The sequence below is a fragment of the Rhipicephalus sanguineus genome, chromosome 5 (assembly GCF_013339695.2).
Source record: "Rhipicephalus sanguineus isolate Rsan-2018 chromosome 5, BIME_Rsan_1.4, whole genome shotgun sequence".
Taxonomy (NCBI): Eukaryota; Metazoa; Arthropoda; class Arachnida; order Ixodida; family Ixodidae; genus Rhipicephalus; species Rhipicephalus sanguineus.
In genome coordinates this window covers 18,916,824-18,944,245 of record NC_051180.1, presented here as the reverse complement: position 1 = coordinate 18,944,245, position 27,422 = coordinate 18,916,824, and the positions used below count along the sequence as shown (strand labels likewise).

General features: G+C 50.8%; 1 protein-coding gene across 8 annotated transcripts in view; it reads right to left on the bottom strand.

The window, feature by feature from the left end:
• LOC119393322 (dual specificity tyrosine-phosphorylation-regulated kinase 1A) overlaps positions 1-27,422 on the bottom strand; it is a 100,666-nt gene that overhangs the window by 57,284 nt on the left and 15,960 nt on the right. Inside the window, exon 2 of one of the 8 annotated variants that reach the window (XM_037660284.2) lies at positions 1,845-1,960. The exons of 3 other annotated variants lie outside the window; for them this stretch is intronic. In XM_037660284.2, coding sequence (XP_037516212.1) covers positions 1,845-1,938 — 94 coding nt within the window. In that variant the 5' untranslated portion in view covers positions 1,939-1,960. Of the gene's footprint in view, positions 1-1,844; positions 2,346-27,422 lie in introns of those variants that run through there. 4 more of the 8 variants (XM_037660280.2, XM_037660281.2, XM_037660278.2 and 1 more) reach the window with 4 other exon arrangements.

Below are 27,422 nucleotides of genomic sequence, written 5' to 3'. Positions count from 1 at the left end.
TCGACTGGGCGAGCTATAGCATGACGAGGCTTTTAAGACAGATTTGGATAACACGTTACACGATCGTCTTACGATGTAATTTTTTAAAAATATAGAACAGGGTGACGTTTCGCTTTTCCAGTATACGTCAGCTTTACTTGATTGCCGGGCATAATCTTAGTCGCTCTAGAGAAAAAAATATCGCTAGTGCTGGCCTCGCGTGCTGCTATGGTGGCTAGAGTGTTGCAATGCATATGCGACTAAGCTCGATGAGCCGTAGATGATGGCGACCGTACATGGCGTGGCTTCCAGCAAGCGCAGTCGACAGGCATTCTGTTAAACAACGAAATATCGCTCTAAACAGTGCCTATATTATACAGAAGCCGGAAAGCAGTCAAATTCTCATCTTCCAACCCCCCTCCTTCTTTTACACTGTACGGGGAGGCCATCGTACGCGGACAGTTATATTGACGACGTCGAAGGAGCATAACCTAGTAAGCAGCGCGTGAGTCACGCGGGAAAACCCAAAGCAGGCAGAGAAAAATCGAAAACAAAACACCACTGATCAAACACGGAACAGACGCGACCAAAACGGAAGGCTGCGCGTGCGTATCATTCATCTCGCGGCAAACAGCTTCCTCGCAGAAACTAGAGCACATCCGAAAACCTTGGCTTCGCGTCAAACCAGCTGCAAGAGGTCGAGATAGACCGCGGCAGCTGCAAATGAGTCACACAGCCTCAACGGTGCACTACGCGATCGCGGATGTTGTAAACAGTCGGTGCCCAAAAAGTGTCCTTGAGACCCAAATGTAGCCCCGGATTTGGCGATCCTCCTGGCTGCACCGGCCGAATCCAGGGGGTGTTTTCCGGGTGCACGCGCGACCCGGACAGACTGCAAGACAGGGGCGTGGGCCCGGGAGCAGAGCCCCGAGGCGGCCGCCCTTTGCACAAGCGCGTTTTCGGCTCGCCGTTGGCCAAGGCCGTCTCGGCGCCGATAAGGCCCGGCGGCGCGGCGGCGCTCGCCCCGAGGTCGGCTCGCTCGTAAAATAGGCGGGGGGAGGGGGCCAGCCGCCGCCGCCCGGTAGCAGCAGCGGCACCCTCCACCCCCGCGACATTGTTGCGAGTGCCGGCGGCTCCCCTTATCTGGGAGCCAGCGCGTTGCACAAGAGCAGTGCGCCGACGACGGCTGGCGCAAATCGGAGCATCCCCCCGCCCCACCCCGTCTAGGCGAACACGCGCAACTGCCGGCTGCGCCTGTTTAGAGAATAAACTGAAATAGAATAAAAACAACCGACCGGGGCCGGCAGGCAACAGAACGGCGCCGCGGCTGCACAGTCGTCACGGCTGTAGGGCTTCTTGCTCCGCGAACGTCCCTCACGTGTCCTCCGCACGACAGGTACACCGGCACTTGAAATGCCTGCTTGTGTGTGCGTGTGTGCGCAGGGCACGCGCGTTGGCATGTCGCGACGACTGTGTGAGGACAAGCGAGGAAGAAGCCCTTTCGCCCGTGAATCTGAAGCCCCATGTAAGAGAGTTTGCCAAGGGTCGTTGAACATGCTGCCGACGCATGAATGAGTGCCGCCGTGACGGCGGATGGTGACCATGATCGCGCAACGGCATGGCACCAAGAGGGCATGGCATCGTCGGGCGGCGGCATGATGCAAACGAACGCGCAGGTGGCGCCGCCGCTCGGCAAAGTACGCAAGCAGAGCGCCGACGAGCCATGCAAACAAGAGATGGGGGAGGGCGCTAGACTGGAGGAGGAGGAGGAAGTGGGGAGAGTGGCCGCCGCCGAAGGAGGGAGGAAAAGACGGGGGCTCGCGGCTGCGGCCGCGTACAATCTGGCGGCGGTCTACGGTACTCACGCTTGACGCGGATGCTGTCCAGGTGGAAGAGCTGGCTGGCCTTGTTCCAGTCGGACTGCTTGGCGAGCAGGACGGGGTCGTCCGGCGTGTCCATCCCCGCTGCCGCTGCGCCGTCACTGCGGGCCACCACCATGGAGACAACGGGGCACCATTCAGCCCGGGCCAACAACACTTGGGGCACACACCACACGCACACACACACTCGCGCGCCGCCGAGAGCACCACTGCTGCAGCACACGAGCACACACTGCGCCGAGAGACGGAAGACGCGTCGCCCAGTGAGTAGTCGCGTAGTAATCCAAAAAACGGTCCACCGAAGCACGCTCGTTTTCACGGAACCATCCCCATCGTGGACGCCTCAATCCACCGCCGCCAGCGCTGTCCTTTCGGAGGAAACCAACATAAAGTTTCGCCACTCGCAAAAAGCGCCCCTCCTCGCCGCTCTCCCTCTCCCCGGCGGCGCTGGCTCTTTTCTGCGCTTGACGCCGACGAAGGAAAGCGCGCCGCCGAGGGAGAACGCAGCACGGGCCACAGGCGCGCACAGCAACAGCGGCGGCCCCTGGCGTCGTCTGCGATAGCGACGCCCCATTGGCCGCCACGGCGCCGGGCCGACCAATTGCGACGCGGCAGACGCGGCGACCTAGCCGACGACGACTGCGGCTGGCGTCGGGCCTGGCGTCGAGGCGAGCGACCGCTGTCCGACCAGCGGGGTCGACGGGAATCGGCGGAAACGAAACTATCCATTCCTCCACACAGACCGAAAAACAAAGGAAATTGCCGAGTCCCGCTAAGCTACAAAATGCTCGCTGCGGGCCGGAGTCCATACTCGTCCGCGCCGTTGCGGAAATCCCTCTCTCGCCAGGCCAGCCACGCAGTGAGCAAAACAACAACAAAGCGCTCTTCGCCGCACAACACGGAGCCGCGCTCCGACGTCGGCGGCGCCCATCCACTCGGCCCGGCGCGACCTAGAAACAGCAGCGGTCGCCTAGCCGCCCAGCGCGAGTTTTTGAATGAACGCTGCGGCGGATGCAGAGAAGTGTCGGGCCGCGCCTACGCTCGTCGTGTAAGTACGTACGCGCGGGGCACGCAAGCTTCCTCCAAGGACGGCGGCGGCTCCCCACCACCACCACTCCAAGACGACGGCAAGGCAGGAAGCAGCCCGCTGAGAGCGCAGCATCCGCCATCTGACAAGTGACAGATAAAGAAAAGCGGCCAGCAACGCTCGGTCCCCCGCTAACCCCCCTCTGCCAGCTGTGAATGAAGTCGGCGACAGACGGCCTTCCCCCCCTTTTTTACGTCGGACCCGGTTGAACGAACGCGCGCCCCGCCTCGAGACAGCTGCCGACTCGATCGGCACTCGCTGTGGAACTTCACTCTCGCATGCACTTTCACCGCTGTGGTTGTTATGCCCGCATATACAGAGTAAACGCACGTCACTTACACAGGGTTCATTCACTGGAGAATTCACAAATGCACGAAAGCGAGGGAAATATTCGAGAGAACCTGTCGACCAAGTGTCCACGGCTGAAATTCGAGAGCCTCGACACAAGTGTAGGCATTCGGTAAACGGAGAGAAGCCACAGTGGTACAGTGGTTACGGTGCTCGGCTACAGACCCGAAGGTCGCCGGTTCGATCCAGGCCACGGCGGTCGCATTTCGATGGAGGCGAAATGCTAGAGGGCCGCGTACTTACTTAAAGAACCTCAGGTAGCTGAAGTTTCCGGAGCCCTGCACTATGGCATGCCTCATAATCATATCGTGGTTTCGGGACGTAAAACCTCAGATATTATTATTATTATTATTATTATTATTATTATTATTATTATCGGTAAAAGGAGGATATCCAGTCGTACTTTCGCAAATTCGAATAACCGAGACAACCTCTTCAACTTCCGAGGGGGGGAGACGAGAGACATCTTTGATGGTTATATATGTATATATGTTGGTCGAACGACCGCAAGACGAACGATGATATCATCACTTGCACCATCTCGAGCATCAGAAACCCGCCTGCAGTAGTGTACCTTGGTAGTTAAGGAGGGCTGCTAAGCACGAGGACGCGGGCTCGATTCCAGCCCACGGCGAACACATTCTGACGGTGACGAAATGCGCGAACACCCATGAACTTGGATATAGGTACACGTTAAAGAACCCCACGTGATCGAAGTCAATCCGGAGTCGCCCACTACGGAGTGCCCCATAAATATGTTGTAGCATTGGCACGTGAGACCTCTGAGATTTGTTCTTTTTGTCATCGGATAGCGAACGGTCATACGTATACACACAGGCGTTACCCATGGGGGAGGGGGGGGGGGGGTAGAGTCACTGGAATTTTTCCAGTGACTCTAGGGGGGGGGTCATCGCAGCGCCCCCCCTCCCTACTGTCAATGCATGGGGCAGACTTTGCCCCACCCCCTCCATTAGGTGACCGCCCTCCCCCGTGCGCACGCCTATGCGTATACAAATTCGAAACAAAGATAGAATCTGTGAGACACCGTGCATTTTGTTTTAATAGATTTTGAAAAACTATGTTTATAAATACGGCCACCGGCAATGAGATAGGAACCGAACTGACAACAGAGGAACGGCGATCATATGGATTTCAGGAAATGGGCGAGAGTGCAAGAGACCGCAGGTTGCCATTCAAGCAGCGGACACGTACAGAATGTGTGAGAAGGGCCCTGGGGGTCCACCTGCACCACTAATGTATAGTATATGCGTACAAAATTTGGTACAGCTGCATGGTACGCAACTGAAAACGCGACACGCTGGCTTCTCCACTGAGTTTGTAACGTCGCCACTGACATATACCGGCTCTCTCAAGAAACGTTCCAGTTGACGCCCTCGCTTATTTCCTCGCCCTCCTCCTCCACCTCCTACAAAGCGCGAAAATTCCGCGACAGTGTTGGCACTTGGACCCTGCGGAGAAGCCTACTTGCCGATATTTTCAAGTATGATACAGAGTCCTGCTGCGGTCAATGAAAAAGAAAAGCATATATTGTGTCATAGTTTTCACCGGGTTGAGACACGACTGAGATGACGGAGTAGCGACAGAGGCCACGCGGTCCGATAAAGATAAAAAAAAATGAAAAGCAGGAAAATATCAACGGCGAGCGTAATATAATATAAACGAAACAGGCGGGTCTCAACGGAACCACTTCACTGGAGCCAATATAAGTATCGGAACAAAATAAACCCCGAACCTTCTCTTTATAGAGGCTGCGTTTGCTTGATACGAACATCAAACAGAAAAGTTAATGAACATCAATGAATATTCCGACTGTAATACCGCTTATACTATGTCTTAGTCGAAGGGATTATTTTGGTTAAAAAATCTATATTTCCCCTCTCAATATATAGTATGTCAAATTCGGGTTTCTCGAACCTCGACAGAGCAAATTAAAAAAAAATGATAAAGAAATCTTCGCAAAAGGCAACGCTGTACGAAGACGCGCACCTCTACTCAACCACTGCACGGAACTTGGTAGACGAGATAAGCACAACGTTGGTCTCGTATATTCGTCAAGGTTCACGGCCGCTCAACATGCCGTATATAAAATAACAAAAGAAGAATAGTGCCAGTTAGCTCTTCGCAATAATCCGTATACGAATCCATAACGCTTGTGCACTTTAAAAATGAACTTAAGACTCTTAATTAGATCTTTTTCGTGCAGTACAAGCAGACTTCGCGATCAGGTTTCAAGGTTCATTCGTCTACGATGTTACGCTAATCGAAACATTCAAAAAACTAATTTCTACATTTTATTTTATTTTTTATTATTTTTTATTCGTGGCACACAGTCGGCTTTAGAGTGGACACAAAGTTTATCTGTACTTCCTGCCCCATGTGTACACGCCAGTAAACTCGAATGTACCAAGTCAACGGAGCTAGGGGAAATCCAAATCAAATGGACAAACGATGAAACACGTGTATAAATGGCATACAGACACCTATAGATTGTCCACGGCGTGCAATCGAAATAAAATTCGATGCGGCGCATGCGAGGAGACGGCACGGCGTTGGCGATCTCTTTCCTGCAGCGACAATGTTTGCCCCGAGGAAATCGATACGTATACACACAGAGATCGGGTTGAACAGGTGGAAACGAAAGTACAGCGTCCGAACAAAAAGAACACGTCGAGCGACGAGAGTGGAGTTTACAAACAACCGACGGCGGCCCGCAGCTCGTTTGACCTTTCCGTCTCTCCCATCTCGGGCAGGTAGTTATATATTTATGGCACACGTCAGTCTGACCTGCGGAGCGTGAGCGAAGGAAGCCCTGATGGATCTAAATAGTGAACAAATGCCAAACAAAAAAGCCACGACGCATACGTCGTTGGGACCGAAAAGCGCAGCTATATATACTCGCATATATATACATATATATATTAAGCAGTCGAGTTTTTGTGAATGACATGTCACGTTTGTCAAAGCACGAAATGAAAGAAAAATTACCACTGTATCGATCCCATATTTTTCTCAAACAACGTAACACGTGCAGCGAGCAAGCATAACGTGCAAGGCATTATGTGTATGTGTAGTATACATGCCATGTTCACAATGCACCACCCCTCGCGATTTCACTTCACTTGAAAGTGACACACACTATATTAAGAATTGACGGAAGAAAGGAGTCACGAAAAGAGGAGTAAGGACGTCTCAAGCCAAGCACAAAAATGAGAAAAACCTGTGAAATGTGTACAATCACAGCGCCATAGTTGGCTCTATATATAGCAGGACACGCGACCCGGCCGCACATGGCTGTCTTCCTCCCACTTTTTTTTTATTAATAAGCATGTTTATAAAACGTGACCATAGTCTCAAACATCTTTTTCGTGAGGCATCCCATCCGATCACCATGTATTCAAACATAACCGTAGAACGAAAACTCTATATTTCACAATCGGCATCCAGATTGCAGTCATGATAGATGGACACCGATGTGTCTCGAAACCTTACGTTGAACCACCCTTCATAACTGACCCATATAGCAGATATGGAAAAGGCCTTCTTTCAAATGGCAACGGCAGCTGACATTTTGCTCAAGCTGCCCTGACCCCCCTCCCCTCCCCGCCCGATGCCATTCAGCCTCCATCGGGGGACTAAGTCTCGCGAGTGCGGCCCACTAGCTGAGGTGAGCTTGAGACCTCTGCTCTATCGCAATACCCGTAAAAATATCTCTAGGAGTCGTGCAATGCACGTAATTATCTATTCATTCATTGTGCTTTCGAACATTGTAGAGAAGCGGAAGAGGGGCAACGGTGACAGCGGGCTGCTCGATCGAACGGATAAGATTTGCCATGTTCGGATATCACACCGTTTGTAATTGCCTCCAAAACCACCATTCAATACCTAGTACTTACAATCGTTCACACACAGCCTCCCAGGAATGGTAGCGTGCAGTGCAGTACACGACCGCAAGGGTATATGACTCGAGTTACTTCAGAAGTCACTCCATCAAAACGCTCTCCCGACTGCTTCGTGGTTCTCGGACATGGCCGAGCATCAGGGCAGCGACTTAGCACCGCCTTCCAACCGTATAATGTATGCAGCGTAACCTAACGTATACGAAGCGAAGCCACACACTTTCCACGCATGAGGGACCGGCACCGCGGTGCCTTCGCCATCACGGACGTACTATACGTATATACGTGACCTGACATTTCGTTCGCGGCCAGTTTGGGAGAAGGAAACAGCTCCGAGTGACCGACGTTGACAGCTCGGCCATCCGCGGCTTGGTGGGTTTTGCTCGCGAACGTCACGTGAGTCAACAGAACGCCATGCTGCGATTTCCTCGACAACCACTGCAAGGCACCGACTTCTGAATCTACGTAGTGAAGGCCAGATACTTCGTGGCAGTGCTGCTGCACTTGAGAGGAAAAGATAAAGAATGAAAGAGAGAGAGAGTATGTGGAGAGTTGCTCAGTAATTATGTTTAATGACATAGCCTTTCAAACGGGGCGGCGACAAATAGCCACCACTGCCTGATTGACATGATCATTCTTTCTCTTTTTTTCATTAAGCGCAACTTAGCACATTATACCTCCCTCTCTCTCTCTCTCTCTCTCTCTCTGTATATATATATATATATATATATATATATATATATATATATATATATATATGTGTGTGTGTGTGTGTGTGTGTGTGTGTGTGTGTGTGTGTGTGTGTGTGTGTGTGTGTGTGTGTTAATAAGACATTTACCATTACGGTGCTACGCCTGAACGACGATCGTCGAAGAATTAACAGAGCAGCATCAGACTTAGCATCACATTTGTACCCCGGCACTTCTGGAATGTGGATGTTGCATATACGGTACTTGCTTGGTGAATAGGATTCCGTAACAAAGGATCCAGGTTGGTGGCCTTCGAGGTTTTGTTCCGCAGCGTCATCCCGTCGCTATAGAATTGACTCGTGTACGCATGCGGCAGCATCTCGCCTACGATTACCGTTAAGGGACACTAAAGAGCAAAGCGATTTTTCTCGCATTAGTAAAGTAGTCTTCCACGATACCAAAAACACCACGCTTTCTGCGCGAAGACGCTTAATAAGCGAGAAAACGCGCAAAAAGAAAATACAGGTGGCGACGCCACCTTGGAATTCCCGCACCATTTGCCGTGACGTCACATAATTTTGACGGCGCCTGCTTCGGCCTACGTAGTTCCTAATCGGTTAAATCGAAGTACATTGTCCTCTGAGGGGGCCATAGACTTGACATAACGAGTTTTTGGAAATTTCGTCTGGCGCCAAAATACGTTAAATGCTCTTTGAAGTCTTTTACGTCACGAATTACAAAGTTCGGCGCGAAATTTAAAAATGAAACTTTGAACTTGGTTTTCTCCTCTAATAATAAAGCTATGGTGGTGAAATAAACTACACAAGAGTTCTCCGAGCACACTTTATCAATCTAAACCAAATAACTGTTTCTCTTTAGTGTCCCTTTAAGTCACCGCGGTGACCCTGTGGTTAAGGTGCTCGGCTGCTGACCCGAAAGACGCGGGTTCGATCCCGGCCGGGGCGGCCGCATTTCGATGAGGACGAAAGGCTAGAGTCCCGTCTAATATGCGATGTCAGTTGCACGTTATCATCAAACCCCAGAAGGTCGAAATTATAACCTGGGTCCTCCACTACGTGTCTCACAGCCTGAGTCACTGGGCGCGAAAAGCCATAAACCAACCAATCATTTACCGTTCTTCGAGGCAACGGGCCAGTGCAATCATGGCGACATATCGCGGCCCGTTTCTGAAGAGCCTCCTAAAAGCTATCGGACATTATCCGCACGTCGGCCTGCTGACTTGCCAAGTTCGATTTATAGTTAACGGTTTCATGGATCCTTATATAGGCCTTATTAAAGAAACAATTTTCTTCGTGTACGCGTGAGGTACAGGCCCGTAGCCAGGAATTTTTTTCGGGGGGGGGGGGGGGCACTTGCTAAAAACCTTGACTGTTTGAGAAAAATGCCTATTTTCATTATTTATTTTTGGTAAAACACCATGTATCATAAAGATTTCGGGGGGGGGGGGGGCTGCCCCCCCCCCTCTGGTATATTGTGTTGTGTCGTGAATCGTGCATGTTATGCTTAAAGAGCCCCACCCAGAGGTCGAAATTTAGTTGTGGTGTTGCAATTGTACACGAGTCTATACAACGAACACGCAGCCGTGAGAATTTTTCGAAAATGTGCCGTAATAACCGAGTTACACGCGTTTGGTGATCCAAAAGAGGCCCTTGCTCGTTTCGCTCTTTCCTTCGCTATGCTCCGTTCGTCGACTCGTCTGTCCTCCAGGCCGAGTGCTCCTCCTCACCGCGCGAGGAGAAATAGCGGCGAGCGGACAAACAGGGACTATGGATGACGACAGACGACATGTCGACGTCACGGCGAATACTGAGGGGCTGAACACTGCCGAAAGGCACGGTGGGGAGAAGAGATTGTTTCTTGGAACTCGTGGGGCGCCCGCGGCTCCTAGCGGTGCCGCGTTTGGCATTTTTGATCGTGACGGTATTGTGAACTCGATGCGCACGTTTACTTGAAGTGTTAAAAGATTATCAGAGGCGGTTAAGGGGCCCTTTAAGGGCAACCTTCCGAAAAAAAGAATTTTAAAAATGGCAGCACATCTAATGTGCCCAGTTGGAAAGTATACAGTCAGCGTCAAAGTTTAGGAACCACAAGACACAAGAAAACGCTGAATATTTCCGCTGCTTCAGCAGACAGCCTTGAATTCAGATATCCGGCTTGTTCTAAATCTCGCTAACACGGACTGTGCAGTTCGACCGAATACAGCCACATATTGTTGGGAAATTCAAATGTTTTCCCAGACCTAGCGGTCTCTAAACGTTTGACGCCGACTGTACATACTGTATAGTACTCTATAGAGCATCGGCTCGCAGAATATCGAAGTCGTTCCTGCTTTACTCCGCTCCATGTTGCTCTGTCGGGTTTCGTTTACGTCCCATGTTGGCGAAGAGTGTAGCGCAGCTTTAAGCATTTAAGGGGTCATCAGTCAGGGACTTATTCGGCAAGAAAACAGCAAAGTGAGATATTCGTTTTAATAATCATTAAGGTTTTACTTTCCAAAGCCACGATATGATTATGAGAGACGCAGCAGTGGAGGGCTCCGGAAATTGCGATCACCGTGGGGTTCTTAACGCGCACCTTAATCTAAGTACACGGGCCTCTTGCATTCTCGCCTCCATCGAAAATGCGGCCGGGATTCGAACCCGCGACCTTCGGTTCAGCAGCCGAACACCATTACCACTAGACCCCGGCGGGAAAGAAATCTCCGATTTAAAGGACCCGCCACAAGCAATGCGAATTCAGCACGTGGGCCTGCCGCATCACTGCACGCTTCTACGTATAGGGTCAAGAAACGAGTCGCAGACAGTAGCTGTCGATCGGACACACTTCGGCACGCCGTTCAGGGCGTTGAAGAAGAGGCAATGGAACAAGAAGAGGCTGGCTTGGATAGACGGCCTCGCGCAACGAACACGTTCCGCGAGGCCCCATCGGTCTACGAGCGCTCGTAGCGGTTGGCCCGGCCCGCCTGTCCATCATCCGTGCGTGAATGAGCAAGCAGCAGCAGCAGCAGCAGCCTACAGACAACGCAGGCGCTTTAAAAAGAAAGAGAAAGAAAGCACGCGTGCAGCAGCAGCGAAAAACAGCAGCGCCTCACAAAGAGCGTCTGTGAAATCGTCATTGAGGACGCCCACGCATGACCCATGAAACACCACGTGGCCTAGAGCGCAATGACTGCGCGGCCCTGGGCCGAGAGAGGGGAGAGGTATTCGGTGCAAGAACACACGAGTCGCACGAAAGAAGGGGAAATAGAGAGGGTAATACGAAAAGATAACGAAATTACTAACGATATCTGTGTAGTGTTCTTTTTAGAAGAAATATTTCGCGTTGACCAGCCGAGGTGATCTAGTGGTTATGGTGCTTGACTGCTCGACTGCATAAAAATTTCGCCCCCCCCCCCCCCCCCCCCGAAATTTTTATGTTACATGGTGTTTTACCGAAAATAAACAATGAAAATAGGCGTTTTTCTCAAATACTCAAGCCTTTCAGCGAGTGCCTCCCCCCCCCCCCCCCCCCCCCCCCCCGAAAAAAATTCCTGGCTACGGGCCTGGCGGTGCTTACTTTTTTTTGTCCCTTTTTAACAAGCCCATTGAGCCGGCAGCGCATAGGTCAAAAGACCGATTTAAACACTCAGCGTAAAGCGTGCAATTCATTATCATAAGTTATACACGTCGCAGCGCACCGCCACGCCGAGTTTTCAGCCACCCCCGTTTCGGGACTTCAGTTGCGCCACAGATCTGATTGGCTCCATATACCGTTTGTAAGCAGGACAAAAAGAGAGTGCCCATGGTCTGTGAAGGCACCTAGACATCAACCGTGAAAAAACTCAGAGGCTCCCTCCAAAGCCATCCAGTGCGGCTAACCTGAAGGAGCGACCTCAGAGCCCGTTTAAAGCATAGAGTTTCCTCAAATTAACTAAAGGGGACTCTGGCACTGCGATCGTTCAGCTACCATGGGAATGATGGGTAGTACACAAATTCGCCTAGTCTTCGTGCTTGCGGCTTCAAACGTGCTTGTGGCTTTGTTTATTGCTGTGTTTTGGCGTTCGTTTCGGATAAAAGAATAGACCGTTGTAAACTTCGTGACCAGGTTTGATGTGGTGAGCCTAAAAAAGTTAAAGGGGTGAAGTGGAACTTTTGCTGAACTTTGTTTTGCGACAAAGCGGATGCAGGCGACGCGCAGCCAAACGGAGCCGAAAGTACGAAGTTTCGACAAATCTGTGTACTACCAATCATTCCCATGCTGGCTGAAGCGTCATGCGTTGCAGCTCCCATAGACACTATAGCGCCAGAGTTCCCTCTAGTAAGTATTGTAGGAAACTCTATGGTTTAAAGCTCTCTTAGGGCGTTGCGAAGTACCCACTACGCCATATTTCATCATAATTTTGCAAATTAGCGAAGCACCCACTACACGTCGGTCGATAAGGCAATCTGTGCAACTATATGCGGCTGCGCATTGTGCTGATGATGTGGCTGGTGATGATAAATTATGGCTGAACCCACAGGCGTGCGCAGGGTTCCCCATCAGGAAGGGGGGGGGGGGGGGGGGGCGAAGGTTCATCGCAGCGCCCCCCCCCCCCATGTAAGTCAATATACGAGGCAGATTTTGCGCCCCCCCCCTCCCCCCCCCCCCCCCGCCTGTGCGCACGCCTATGGCTGAGCCCATTGTAATAGGTGGGCAGCTTTAAACCACCTTCATGCCTGTAATGCGCTGCCAGTGGACACGGGCCAGAAAAAACGAGGAAAACAACACAGGGTGTTGCGCATCACCCTGTGTTGTTTTCCTCGTTTTTTCTGGTCCGTGTCCACTCAGCACTGGCAGCGCACTACAAGCATGAAGACGTACCAACTAGCCCCTAGCTGTTGCCGCCTTGTTTAAACCACCCACTCGTTGTGTAGTCCGCATGCATGGTGTGACGCGCGGTGCAGTTTTATACGCTTCTGCCACGCAATGTATGCATCTGTTAACGTCACTCCTCGACCGACATGACATCTATGTAGGGCATTTTTCCAAAAGAAGTTTGAAGAGCTGGCGTGACTCTGTGGTAGAATGCTTGACTGCCACGCAGAGTGCCTGGGTTCGATTCCGGCTCGGACCCTGGTTTTTAGTTTTCATTGTACCCAAGGTCATGCGAGTTTTTGCACCACGCGCCGCGTTTTCAAGGCCAGCGTCTGATAAGACACTTAAGGTTTTCACCTTGAAGCCTGGAGCGTTGTCCCCGCGACCTCTGTACATGGAGGACAATCGCGGAAAGCAGAGCTTAGCCCCGACCGCGTGGCGATGTTGACGGAAGCTTTCTCACGGCTTGGGGGAAAAGTAACCTTTAACTGTCCCTAGCTCCCTTGACACGAGCTGCTTCGACCGAATTATGGCGCGAATTACTCTAGTTGTAACCTAACCCCTTACATAATACGCAAAGAAAAGCGTTTCAACGGGCATTTCACAAGGAACAAAAACCAGCGCCGTATGGGTGTCGCCATATCATATGCATTCTAACGGCAGTAAATGGTGAAATTAATGCACGAAAGCTTTCGCTGTCTCGGGGCCAGAAAGGCGCACAAAAGCGACGAGTGTATGAAGTTGGGCTTGTTGGGGACGCACAATCCGCCTCTTCCGTTTTCCTGTGCAGCCCTCTGCCGTTTTGGTAGGGGCCGGGACAGCCGGTACTGCCAGAAGCAAAGCCTCCGAGATGAAGAGACGTTTCGGGACTTTCACGCCAGGGGAGAGCGCATGCGCAGGGGCGTCGTGAAAAAGGCGGATTGTAGACGTAGCGCGAAACTAAATACAAGACAGGATGAGGGACAAAGACGCCTTCATCCATCCCCTTGCCCTGTGTCTAAATTTTGCGCTATGTCTATTTGCACAATTATACAGTTACGTGTAAAATGTCGGGGCGGATATTTTTCCGCCTACGCCGTAACACTGCGAACTACAGACCTTTTCACACGAGAGAAAAAACGCCGCCATGCTGGGCTGCGCGCGAGAGTACAAAGACTGACGTCACAGCCTCGGCAGTACAACTTTGAGCGGTCACGCCTATTTAGCGCAGCCCAGAGAGGATTATGGCGACGCCCAGGAAACCGTCTGTGAAAAGGTCTATACCCGTGCTTGGTTGGACCAGGAGATTCGAATCTGGACACTATTTTATTTCTTCTCTTGCCCTAACGTATTGTCAGTGATCACACAATATACCACATCTTTCCGCTATTTGGCCGGTCCTCGACACACTAAACATAATATCGTCATCATCTCTTATTTCTCTCTATTGGCGCTGCCAGGGGTGGGGAGTGCGGGTATGGGTGTCTAACCCTCCCCACGAATTTGCATTTTGTATGTGTATATATACACGCACACATACAAACACGCGCAAAGTCATACACAGAGGAAGTTCGGACCCCCCTCCCCCCGGAAGTAAATTTCTGGCTACGCCTCTGTCTCTCTTTTGTTGAGCTTATATGTGATCAAGTGGACTCGATGGTAATTACTTTTGCAGACAAAGTCAACTAGACTACACTGAGAGTCGGCTACGGCATCCTTTCATTTATTTATTTTTCTATCACGACTGGAAGTTTCCGTTCGTCATTCGAGCCGTCACTCGTATTTTACAATTTTCTCTTCGGCACAGCGCACACGTGCGCGCTCCATTGCAGCGCTGCTGCCCTACACGCCGCCGTTCAAACGCGCGTGGGCCAGGCGCAAGAAACAAAAAAGAGCACCGCGGGTCCGTTCGGTGGCGCCACCAAACGGCATCAACGTCATTGCGACGTCACGCGCGCGTCACGGAAGACGCCATTGGCCGTGCTCCTGTTGCTACGGGACGCGGCGGTCCAGGCGCGGCCTATCGGTGCCGTCGAAGCGGCGACGCGGCCCAATCAGCACCGGCCGCCAAGGTTCAGAGACCCCCCCACTTCTTCGCGTCGAGAGGCGCGTCGGCGGCGGCCCAACAACAGCGGTCTCTACGAAAGTCGTCGCCGACGCCGGCGGGTCGGCGCGGGTGGGGGCTACCTACTCCAAATCGGCCCGCACCAACGAACGCGCGCGCACATGTTATTGCCGCGGCTACTGCCACATCGGGGGCCTAGCTACAGGGCCGCAATTGCGTAAGAGGCGCGTGAACACGACTCCGCCGCGAACGGGGGGCTGAAGTTCAGCCCCTCGAGCCAGTTGCCACCCGGACACAACAGGCGGTGACTTGCCCTCTCCCGCCGCCTCCTCGCCCCTCCACATTCCCGACATTGAGTCTCTTCTCCGGTGGAACGATACCATTCATTCTGACGGGAAAAAGAAGAAAATTTTTCCACAGACCGAGAAACACGCGGCGCGGACTTGCGAAACGGCCCTCTCTCTCTCTCCTCATCAGCGCGCGTCTTTTTTTTTTTTTCTTTTACTCGGCAAGACGCTTTGCCGGCCACCGCGAGGCGAACAGCCTTGACACGGGTCACCAAACACTGGCCACGCGCTGGTCATGACCCTTCGCGCCAACCGGGCTGCGGGCATTTTCCAGCCGACTTTCGAGACGTCAACACAGATGGACGCCGCCGATAGGGCTGCGCTCGCCAGTCAGTTTTACAAAGAGCGCGATCCCTGTATCATTTTCGTCTCTCTTTTCATCACTACTGCGTGTACAAGGTTTTCTTTTTCTTTCTTTTTTTACACCACATATGCCTTCAATATAATTGTGCGCTTTGCACAAAATAGAAACCGGGCCCTCCCGGTAGTCCTTTCGTTGCACAGCGAAGGTCTCGACTCCACCCTGCAACTTTCATATAAGGGCTTATTTGTTGTCTGCATCCCCCAAAAATTAACGTACTACGTGAGTCGGCCTGCGCCACACGAAGACAGGATGTTCGACTTCCGAATTCGTAAACATTACGGGAAATGTACCGGAGAGCCATTAAGAGGATAAGTCGACTAAGGACATAGATAGGAGTGTAAGAGAAGTGGCAACACGAGATCAACGACTGGACGGTGAAAGCGGATCGGCAACGACGAGATCCGATGAGTGGTATCGTCACCGATCACATGCAGAAAGAAACCGGAGCATTTTCGAAAATCGGATCGCGTGGTAGCTGGAACGACAGGCTGGCGCTACCAGTCTCGTATTATAGCGATCGATCCGTGGCGTCCTTTTATCGACACCATGCATGTAGTAACGGGTTCCGTAGCGATAACATTTACCCATCGTTGTACTATATACGTACGTATTTAACGCGTACAAATTAGCACGATACACGCAAAGTGAGAAAGATCTCGTATCTGCCCAAATGTATAGGACATGCCAAATCAGTTCGGCAGAAGCTCGCAAGGTGGAGAAACAGTAATCGTCCTTCCGCAGAAGTGATTTAATTTACTATATAAATGTCGTTTCAAACTGCTATAGTGTCGACATTCCATATACCAACGGCAGGAACGTAGCCAGGAATATATTTTCGGGGAGGGGGTGTTGCAACCCCCCCCCCCCCTCTTTACGTATGTGCGAGTAATCATCATCATCCTCATCATCAGCCTGTCTACGCCTACTGCAGGGCAAATGCCTCTCCCATGTTCCGCCAATCAACCCGGTCCTGTGCTTTCTGCTGCCACGTTATACCTACAAACTTACAAACTTCTTAATCTCATCTACCCACCTAATTTTCTGTCTCCCCCTCACGCGTTTTAATGAGCACCGCGGTTATCCTTCCGACGTGCTACGTGCCCGGCAGCACATATCCATTTCTTTTTCTTGATTTCAACTATGATATCCTTAACCCCCGTTTGTTCCCTGACCCACTCTGCTCTCTTCCTGTCTATTAAGGTTACATCTATCATTTTCCTTTCCATCGCTCGCTGCGTCGTCCTCAATTTAAGTTGAACCCTCTTTGTAAGTCTCCAGGTTTCTGCTCCGTAGGTAAGTACCGGTAAGATGCACTTACCGGTACTTACCGGTAAGAGTAATATGCACTTACAAACTGCAAAAAATGAGGGAGAGGGGGGGGGGGTCGAAAACCCCCAAGTCACTCCCCCGGCTACGCCCTGAACGTGGCTGCGTATACTGATAACTAATCCACGGTACAACAGCCCTAATTTACCGCAGTGAGTTGTTTTTTAGATAGTTCAAGATTATTATTATTATTATTATTATTATTATTATTATTATTATTATTATTATTATTATTAGTTAAGAAGTCCGTGCTTCACTGCCATTTCTTAGTTGTCTTGTTTTGCAGCAAGGCGAGAGCCCGCAGCAGCCTGCAGTCCAGTTGATCCAAAGCACGGTTTCTCGCGAAGACTGACACCTATACGTGGACCTATGCACGTTTTGGAAACACAGCAACGGCCATTTAGCAAGAGTTGCAGAGTGGCATACGCAGGTTTCCGCGGCGAAATACATATAACATTCCACACAAATTTGAAGTAGACATGTGTTGATTCTTTTAGAATTGGTTCTTTCATGAAAAGGCACGCGTACCTTTACTTAAATACCCGTTACGTATACGTTAAGTCCAGGAACAATTCAGCTGTACGAATTAAAACAAAACTACATTGCTGCTATCGTTCAGTAGGTTAGACTGTACAGCTGATAAATGAACATGAAGCAACGTTAATTAAACTGAATGTTCATTCGCACGAAGTTTCGGTTCGAGAAGCAACATGCATGGCGAACAAGTCGCGAACGCGAAATAGCTGTGTCCTCAACTCGTGGGAACACCCACACAGACCATCAAAAAAGTTTGCAACGATCGTTAATGAATCAAACAAATTCGGCTGCAGTTCTCACAGAAACATCGAGATCGACTACAGAAGACGAAGATTCGTGAAGCGACGAAGGCGGGACCCCATTTCCCAAGAGGCTTACGTACGCTTACGCACCCCAGGTGCACACGAGGCATATCCTGCAGACTGCACCCGCGGAGAGCTGACTCACCTCTTTTTCTGCATGACTGAGGCCTCGGCATCAATGAGCGTCCAGAACATGCACGTACGAGCGAAAAGCGCGCAACGCAGCAGCACTGCGTGCAGTGTCTGTTTACGCAAAAAACTGCAAGCGTACTCGTACACGTACGGGATACGCGACGCGGCCGCATGGTACTGAGCAATCAATGTCGCACAAACAGAAAGAAAGACGACAAAAGAAGCAACGCGACACATGCGTTAGGGCACTGCATCCGCGCGTATACATACGTCGAGTAATAAGCATGCAGCAGCGGCTATTCACAAAGCGGGATAGGCGGGGCGGGGAAGTGTGGTTATAGTATGCGCACGTGTGTACAACGACCACCGCGTGCACTGCTGCAGCGCTAGACCGCCGAGCGCTGTCAAAGGAGAAGCGACCGGAAACCAGGGCGACGATCGGCACATGTTGCATCCCCTTCACAATGCTGCTGTCTGCATGCATACGGTGCGCGGAATATGAACCTCTGCGCGCAAACGCGTTTGATGAGTGAGTGAGAGAGAGGATCGACGCGCCCGCTTAGATGTGTATACACACCGGGTGCGCACCTGGAAGCGGCCGCGGCTTGCATGCATGGCGCGACGAAGCGCGTACAGTTTTTGTGAATGAAAAGGCGGCTACATACGCGTACGTGCAACGTAATATGTACACAGGTGTACGCACAATATACGCGCCACTCGCGTGCACCTAAAGCCGCGGCGTGTGCACGGATTTTACGCGCAACAGGAGCCCATCAGGGACACACGCACGTTGCATGCATGTGGCAGCAGCTCTTTCACTACCACCACTCTATACCATGTAGATGCGTATGCAAACGCATCGCGCATTTGTTGTATATGTAAATCAGCCAGCAAGGACAAAATCCATGCATGCAATACCTCATTCTTACAGCCAACCTCTCTCCCTCACACGCACACACACATACACATGAGTTTCAAGTGACATAAAAATGCAAAACAACGCTGCTGGTTTTTCAGCCAAGCCGCGCAGTTCGATGAAAACTGAATGGAAGCGCAGTCCATGCGTGCCGCGAAACGTTTACTCATATATACGTGCAGCAATAAAAAGGCGTGGCCAGCATTTTGTTTTCTGACAACGGAGAGAGATTTGCACTTTGCGGTGCTTTGCTATATACAGTACTACATTTTGTTCCACGAATAGCGCGCGTAACGCGAGTTTGCAAACAGTCGTGCGCTACAAGTTTCACACGGCCGAGGTTGCATTCGTGAAGACGATGAAATTTTATACATGGTATTTTGTGGCCGTCTTAGCATCACCAAGTCGTGCATCACCTCTTTACATTATTTCAACTTACATATAGGCTTCGAGAGGTCCTTTATAAGAACACAAGTAGGAAACTCATGGTTGATACAGCACACATCTCCTTTTCGTCTTATCATGCGTTGCAAAATTTAAGTAACAGCTGTTTTACAGCGTGAGCTACTATATGAGCTCGCAGTAATAGGTGCTCCAAAAGCAAAGCAAAGTCAAAAGCGACGCATTCTGATATTTTTTTCGCTTATGAATTAAAACGTGTAAAAACTATGTATGTACGGTTCCGCTGCTTGAAGGAGCCGCGGCCGTTAAAATTCGGTGCGGTTATTGAAAACTTACAGGGGAATTTGCCAATACCTTAAATGGCATACTGTTGCTACGACGTGTGGCCACACATGATCTGTCACGATCAGTTAACATTACACAACTTATTAGGCCCAGTGCCCGGCCCTTCAAAGCAGCGACGGGTTTTACAGTCACTGTTTACTTACCTGTCAAAAACAGGCCTAGTCGGAAAGCTTTAATGGTTGGCTATTTCACATAGCAAAGCCTTAACTTACCTGACACCGTCGTTGTAAATCTATCAGGTTCACTTGCACATTTCATTTTTTTTATATTCTTTCTTTCTATTATTATTTCCTCCCCTCTCTTCTTTAGTCTGTCAATCCCATTCTCCCTCCCTACACAGAGTAGCATGCCAGCGGTATACTGACGCCGGCAAAAAGCTCTGTATTTCTAATAAAATAGCAGTTCTCTCTCTCTCTCTCTCACGCGTTCGCAGCGCGCAGTTGGCATCACCGAGAGGGAAGGGAAAAAATTATGTGCCAGGTCATTATACATTCCAGTCACACGATTCACAAGGACCCATGGAAGGTATGCGCTGTATCTTGTTTTACAGACGCGAGCTAGTCCTGCCGAAATTCGGGGCTGGAACGGCTCACAGGCGGGTTGACGGAACTCGCCTCGACGCTGTATTAACCACGACTGGCTCACGAGATTTATCTGCTCAGAGGCGGCACGTTCCAGCCAATTTTCCTGAAGCTGACGTCACAAGGGGCTAAACGCTCCGCGGACACCTCTCTCCGCGAACGGAAAAAAAAAAAAGGAAAGGAAACAGACGGGCAGCTAGCTCCCGGCCGATCAGCCCGCGATCTCGCTGCGGCTGCTGCGGAGGAAGCGCGCGACACGAAATGTGCAGGCTCCGCCAATGCACTTGGCACGCGCGCGGGCGCGATGCATCGGTGAGAAGAGCGGCCCATGCATGCGCATATAGGCCAGCAACCGTCGCGACGATATTGCCCATCGGTGCTGGAGAGGCGATTTTCGAGCCCCCGTTTGTTCTGCCTCCGGCGTCCGCCCCCCGTCTCCGGGTCCGGACCCGTCGCTCGATAGACGGAGGGGAAAGGGCTGCGTGGCGCGGTCTCGCGCCGGCCTCCTCCTTCCTTCCGGCTCCGTCTGCTCCGACGACGGCGAAAAAGCTCTCGTCATCGCTTCCCCCCACCTTTCGTCATCCCGACGCGCCAGGGGACCCCAACCGCGGGCCAGACGGGAAGAAAGAAAGAAAGGCCGCGGCCTGTGAACCCGGCAATTTCTGCGCCACCTCTGTACAGCTCTCTCTACCAGACCGACGGCCCCCCTTAACTTCCCCTCGTCTCTTTCCATCCTCCCCTCCCTGGCACGCAGAACCGCCCCATAACACGTGCTATTTGCTATATTACACCGTTTCGCCGAGACGCACGTAACAGCCCAGCACCCCCACTCGCTGGCGCCTCGATCAAATCGTGCGTTCCTTATGACACCGCCAAAGCGCGAGTGCGACGCCGTAAAGACCGAAGCTTCCCACTGCGCGTACGCCGATGGAACTACACAGAGTTGCGCGACCTCCCGACTTCAGTAAAGTTCCCGTTTGTGACCCGCACATCTCCTGAACGCTAATTTCACCGAGTGGAGGTGCGTTCTGCCAAACAGCGGCTAGCTATTACTCGAATAAGATGAATATCACTAGTACGGCACGTAACGAAAGAGGCAGGGTAATACTGGCGACTCTGGCGATAACCTGCTCGAACCCCCCGTTATCGCCGTGTAAGCATTTCTTGCACGCAGCGCACACGTGTCAGCATATGCATGTGCAATCTCCGCGGGAAAAAAAAGAAGAAAGAAAACACTTTCGGCCGAAAAGGTAAGGTTAGCTATGTAAGCTATAACCAGGCCCGTAGCCGGGGGGGGGGGGGGGGAACCACCCCACCTTCCCGAAATTATGATGGAGGGAGCGTTTTACCGGAAATAAATAATAAAAATAGGTGTTTTTCTCAAATAGTCAAGCTTTTCAGCAAGTACCCCCCCCCCCCGAAAATAATTGCTGGCTACGGGCCTGGCTATGCGTAACCTTGCTGTACATTCACAACTTCAAGAACGCATCTTCCTTATGGGTGTAGCCGCTGGGCTTCCTCGTCAGCAATTTGCATATTCTGGGAGATCGGTAGCTCGATTTCCCTTGAAATATCTTAAACACCCTTTAAGTATGTTCTTCGTGCGTGCGTGCGTGCGCGCGCGCGCGCGCGCGTGTGTGTGCGTGTCCGCTATAGCAAGGAACCTCGAAGCTTTCCGCGGACTTGTATGGAAGAAATGCATAGCGCTGATATGCACGGAATAGAGCTGCTCCCCGTCGACGACGTTACAGCGATGTTTTTTTTTAAAGACGATAGTCTTTCTTGGGATACTTGAACGCAGAAATTTTGGTGTGTGTGTGTGTGTGTGTGTGTGTGTGTGTGTGTGTGTGTGTGTGTGTGTGTGTGTGTGTGTGTGTGTGTGTGTGTGTGTGTGTGTGTGTGTGTGTGTGTGTGTGTGTGTGTGTGTGTGTGTGTGTGTGTGTGTGTGTGTGTGTGTGTGTGTGTGTGTGTGTGTGTGTGTGTGTGTGTGGGATCCCCACCAAACGGAACGCTCCCGTCTTTTACTGCAAGCAAGTCTCCGCTACAGTGCGACGACCAGCCATGACCGCTGGATGCGGAGACATATAACACACATATACACCTCAAGAATGAAGTCTTAAGGTCAAGTCTTCATCGCAAAAAAAAAGGAGAAGAAGAACAAAGAATATATAGTTAATATACTATAGAAAGAAAACTATAGTGTTGTTATTAACAACACAGTGATGCTACCGAGGACTTCTGATTTGGAGCAATTTTTGGAGCAGCGAAATTTCAGTTTTGGAGCACTTTGGAGCAGCAAAATTTTCATCTTGGAGCACTTTGGAGCAGATAATTTTGCATCTGGGAGCACTTTGCAGCAGCGAATTTTACATCCTGGAGTGCAGTACAGAAGCATATTGCATTAACATTCAAGCACCTGAGTATTATTATGGGGCTCTTATGAAAGCTAGAAATATTTCGATTCATTGCAAATCTCATGGAAAAAATCATCTCAGGAGCATAGGCGTGCTCACTGGGGGGACAGGGGGGGGGGGGGGGCGGCCGCCCCCCTCCTAATCACCTAAGAGGGGGGGGGGGGGGGGCGCAAAATCTGCCCCGCACATTGACCCTTGCGATAGCAATTATATGGACACTCTCGGCGGATTTTTGCCGTCGTCGTTGCCGTAATTTTTCGTATAAAGTCCAAATTAATAACATCACCACGCGCATTCTAGCCGCCGGTAAAAGCTTGCGAGCGCTGACGACGAACGCGGCTGAAGCGGAGATTAAACTAGCCGGCCGTCTGTCTCCGCCGCACGGACAGCGCATGAGATAACATCTTCCCGCGTGCGGGCCTGCCGTCGATTGCTCATCAAACAGAGAGGAAACGCCCCGCCCGTCTTTCGTAAGGAGCATGAAGGGACGCCAGGGGAGCGGAAGGGGGGGGGGGCGCATCTTTCAAAGGGCGCAGTCACTTGCGCGCGCGCTATCTCGAGGCATCAGGAGACGGCTCGTAAACTTGCTGTGCTCTCAACGCTTACTTCGCGTTTAGACAACTCAGAGCAACAAAAACGCTTCGGTTCCTGGAGGGGCCATATTCCCTTAAGCCAGCGTTTTGTTGAGTTACGCGAGATCAGATCCAAAAGAGTTAGCTGCTAGTCTTACTTCGTTTCACAATACAATTTTTTGGTATCGCAGCTACTGACCCCCGAAAGCGAGGGGCGGAACATGGCGTAGCCGCTTCACTGTGGGCCCGCTACTGACAGCTGCGCATTTGCGGCTGCTCCGACCATGAGATATGATTTTACTAATGAGATGACATTTTTAAAAAAAGCAAGCAAAAAATTTGAATTGGAACCCTAGCACGTGAGCTCGAAAGGCCTTTTAGGGGGTATTTACCGCAGAGTGATTACAAACTCGGACGTGCTGGCGAAAGGAATTACGAAAAAGCTGTTCTGAATGAAGATCCATGGATAAAGTATATCTGAGGAAAAGTGTCAACGCATTTCCACCGTTCGCGTGGTCTTCCATAAACGCGAAGCAAGGAAAATTCGATATTGTCCCATATATATACTGCGAGCGATCCCAGATTTCATTCCGGGATGTCCGGAAACAGGAGTGACAGACATTTTAGCGGCACTCATGTAGTTATTACTAAACATTGCTTTCCTTACGTGCCGTGCGATGCTTGAAACGAGCTATCAGCAGCATTTCTGGAACAGACGACGTCCGCCGATGAATCGCCGTCGCACTTTCTCGCTACCAATAGGCCTAGACGTGACGAGCCTCTGCGGAGAGCGCGCTTTGCTGTCGAGCCGACTTGCAGAACAGAAGCTGCGTCGGCACCGTGCATGGCATCGTGGCTTACTCGGAACGCACGCGCGAGCGCTATTTATTCAGCGGAATAATTCTTGATCCATGATTGCGACTTTATTGGCAGCCCCAAGATCGACCTGCACATGTTCTGACGCGCCGGCGGTGCGATTGCCGGTGATAGACGCCCCCAAACCCGAGACTTTGGCGCAGTTTGGCGCAAATTGCGTCGATATTATCAGGATGGCGCAGTAAATACAATTTGGCGCACTTTGGCGCAGTTGGCGCAGGAGTGGAATCACTGACAACAGCAAGATCGATTGGCAGAATGTAGATGATGAAACGGCGGCAACACGCAAATGTCGTGACCTCCCGCGCGCTCCGATCGAGGGTCACTGAATCGCGTGCCACTATAGTGGCCGCGGTGGCAAAGAGCGCCGCACATGTTTCGCGGGCCGATATACAAATGTGTGCATATACACAAACAACCCAGGTATAGGGCACGCGAGTGAGAGTGTATATAGGAGGAGGCGGGCGGCGTCCCTTGCCCGTTTTCTACAAGTGGGGCGCAGCAACGAGCTGTATGTATTGACTCACCGTGCGGCTGTACGGGAGCAAGGGTGTCGCGTGCTAGCATCAGCCGTCACGCCACCGCTGCTCCACAAATCACGTGCGCGTGCCGGTGGAGATACACACCGTTATATATAGTTGTTATAGTAACGGGGCCACGCCTTGGTCGCGCATATATACCGGGCACACGCTATTTAGATACTCGTGTTTTTTTAGTGGATAGCGCAGCCTTTTGGCTTGTATGCTGGACAACAAACGGGTCGGCAGCCGTATATCGGTGTATACCACCATATATATATATATATATATATATATATATATATATATATATATATATATATATATATATATATATATATATATATATATATATATATATGAAGCGAGGCACCTCAATATACAGAATCGTACGCGCCAACGAGCGCCGTTCAAACGACGTGGTTCCGGAAGTGTGGTGCGAAAGGTTTTTTTTTAGATTTCTTTTTTTTTTTCGTTAGGCTTAACAATTACGCAACCGAACCAACAGCTGAGCTGGTATTCCGCCGTCGATGCTTTTTTTTCCGACGCCTTTTCGTGGTTGGCCAGCGGTTAGAGCAAAAGTCCGCCCACGTTACATAAAGTGGATCAGCAGGCCGTGAGCGGTGGATGATGAGACAAGCACAGAATCGATCAAAACGCACTACAAAATATCGTCTTGGGTTAAATCACGGAACAGCGACGTATAGCAACTGCAAACTGTATTCAGTGCGCGGCGTGCACGCCACGTTTGCTTGGTTCATGGTGTTTAACATCCCAAAGCGACTCAGCCTATGAGAGGCGCCTTATCCGGATAAGTTCGACCACCTCTATAACGTGCGCCGACAGCCCGCAGTGGACGGGCCTCTAGCACTTCGCCTCCATCGAAATGCGACCGTCGCGACCACGGGATCGAACACGCATCTTTTGGGTCAGCAGCTGAGCACCGCACTGTGCCACCACGACGGCTAGAAATATGCGTTTAGACATGTCAAATGTACGGAATACGCGATACCGTTAGTACGAGTCTTCGAATCGAAAGCGCCTCAGTTCACTCGTTGGATCCTCTTTACTTGTTCATTCATATATGTAACACAGCGGCTTAACGTTCTTAAGGTAACGACTACATTGCCTAACAATCGCGCAGATATTTCATCAATTATGAATGAATAGAGTAGTCATGGCCTGCCAGAGGAAACGACCTCTAAAGCAGCTTTTGCCACGCATGCCCTCTTATTGCGGGCAAGCCAGTATGGACGAACGCCTTCTGTAGACTGAAGTGCAGGTACCGAAACTTTCGCCATACACTCGGTGACTTATTTGAACAGAAACACATTTTTTTGCAAAAAGAAAAAGAATTCAACCAATAAGATTGTGTTTTCCTCGCTACTCGCCCTTTCAGTACGCCAGATGGCCAAGAGAAGCCGTCGCGGGCATGCTACCAAATTAACGATGGTTCAGCAATTAACCCAATAATTACTGAATTTAACGACGCCATTCTAATGATGATTATCGAAGCAGAAAAACGTGAATTTTTACCGAGAAATTTTTGAACGGATTGCGCTTTTTCTTTCTTTTCTTGATCGCGTAAATTGTTCTTGCCTGCTGCGGCGTCCTCCTCCAATACTCACACTGCAACAATGGTGCTAGAAACAATGATTAAGACTATAAACGTTAATTAGCTAATATACGATAGCTTAATGTGTCAACCCAATTAGAGGCTGTTGCATAAGTTTAATTACCATGGATCGGGGCTAACGCCAACTAATTACAGAGAAATAATGTGCACGTCGCGAGACGCCAACGTTGTACCTAATAATTGCTGATGTTTTACGTCCCAAAAACCACGATATGATTATTAGAGACAGCGCAGTTTAACTCTAGACTTTGCCTCCACCGAAACGTGGCCGCAGCGGCCGGGACTCGATTTCGCGACCTTTAGGACAGCAGTCGAGTACCCTAGCCACTAGACCACCGTGGTGGGCAAGTGTCGAAGCTAGCGCTGTTGAAGCAGTGACACTTGCGAATCGAGTCGAATTTTCGACAAAAGCGACCTACGAAAGTGAAATAAATTACTCAGCGTTTTCTTACCTCCACTGAAAAAGAGGGTTTGTGTGGAGCACGCATTAAAAAGAGAAAATGTTTATTTAAATGATTTTACGCAACGTGCATGTATAATGACGTTCAGACAGCTAACTGTGGAGCCTACGACAAACAGGTGCTTTCATTTATGAAACGTTAGGAAAATTTTTGCAGCGCAAAATAACACAGGGACGAGAAGGGAGGACACAACACGTAGCGCACGTGTTGTGTCCTCCCATTTCGTCCCTGTGTTATTTTGCGCTGCAAAAATTTTCCTAATGTCTTACCAACAAGGCCGAATTTCTCCCCTTATGAAACGTTAGTTTAGTTACACTAGTACACGCATGTTGAGTGCTGCGTTAGTGGAGGACAAGCGCTGTACAATGGATTGTTTCAAGTGGAGGCGCACATGAGACTTCGAGATATTTTTGCAGGCTGCATAAATGCCTGCGACTATTAGGCGGCCCATGCGACGAAACTACTGTGCCAGCAAATACACCCCCCCCCCCCCATTCCTTCCTTTCTATCATGTATTAAATAGCACTGAAACAGCTATAAAATGCGGCAAAATACGTGTCGGGCGGGAAATCATATCTTCCGCGGCTAACCAAGGTTCAAGTTAGCGTGCTTCAAAGCAGCGCGCGAACTACTTGTGTCACTGCACCACCTCAAGTTTTGGAGACCAAAACACGAGAACGTTTAGCGAAGAGCGACAGCGCCGCCAAGTTCCACGCGGCAAGCGACCAGGTGGAAAGGGGGGTGAACGCGGCAGGCGGCTGTGGCCTATTTTTAGAGCGCGAAACAAGAGCGCTCTCCCCTCGTCGCGAGGAGCTCGGTCGGCATGGTCGTCCGTCTCGTCGCGTCGCGCGGCACCTGGCGAAGTCGCCGCCGAAGAAGAGCAGCGGCGGCGGAC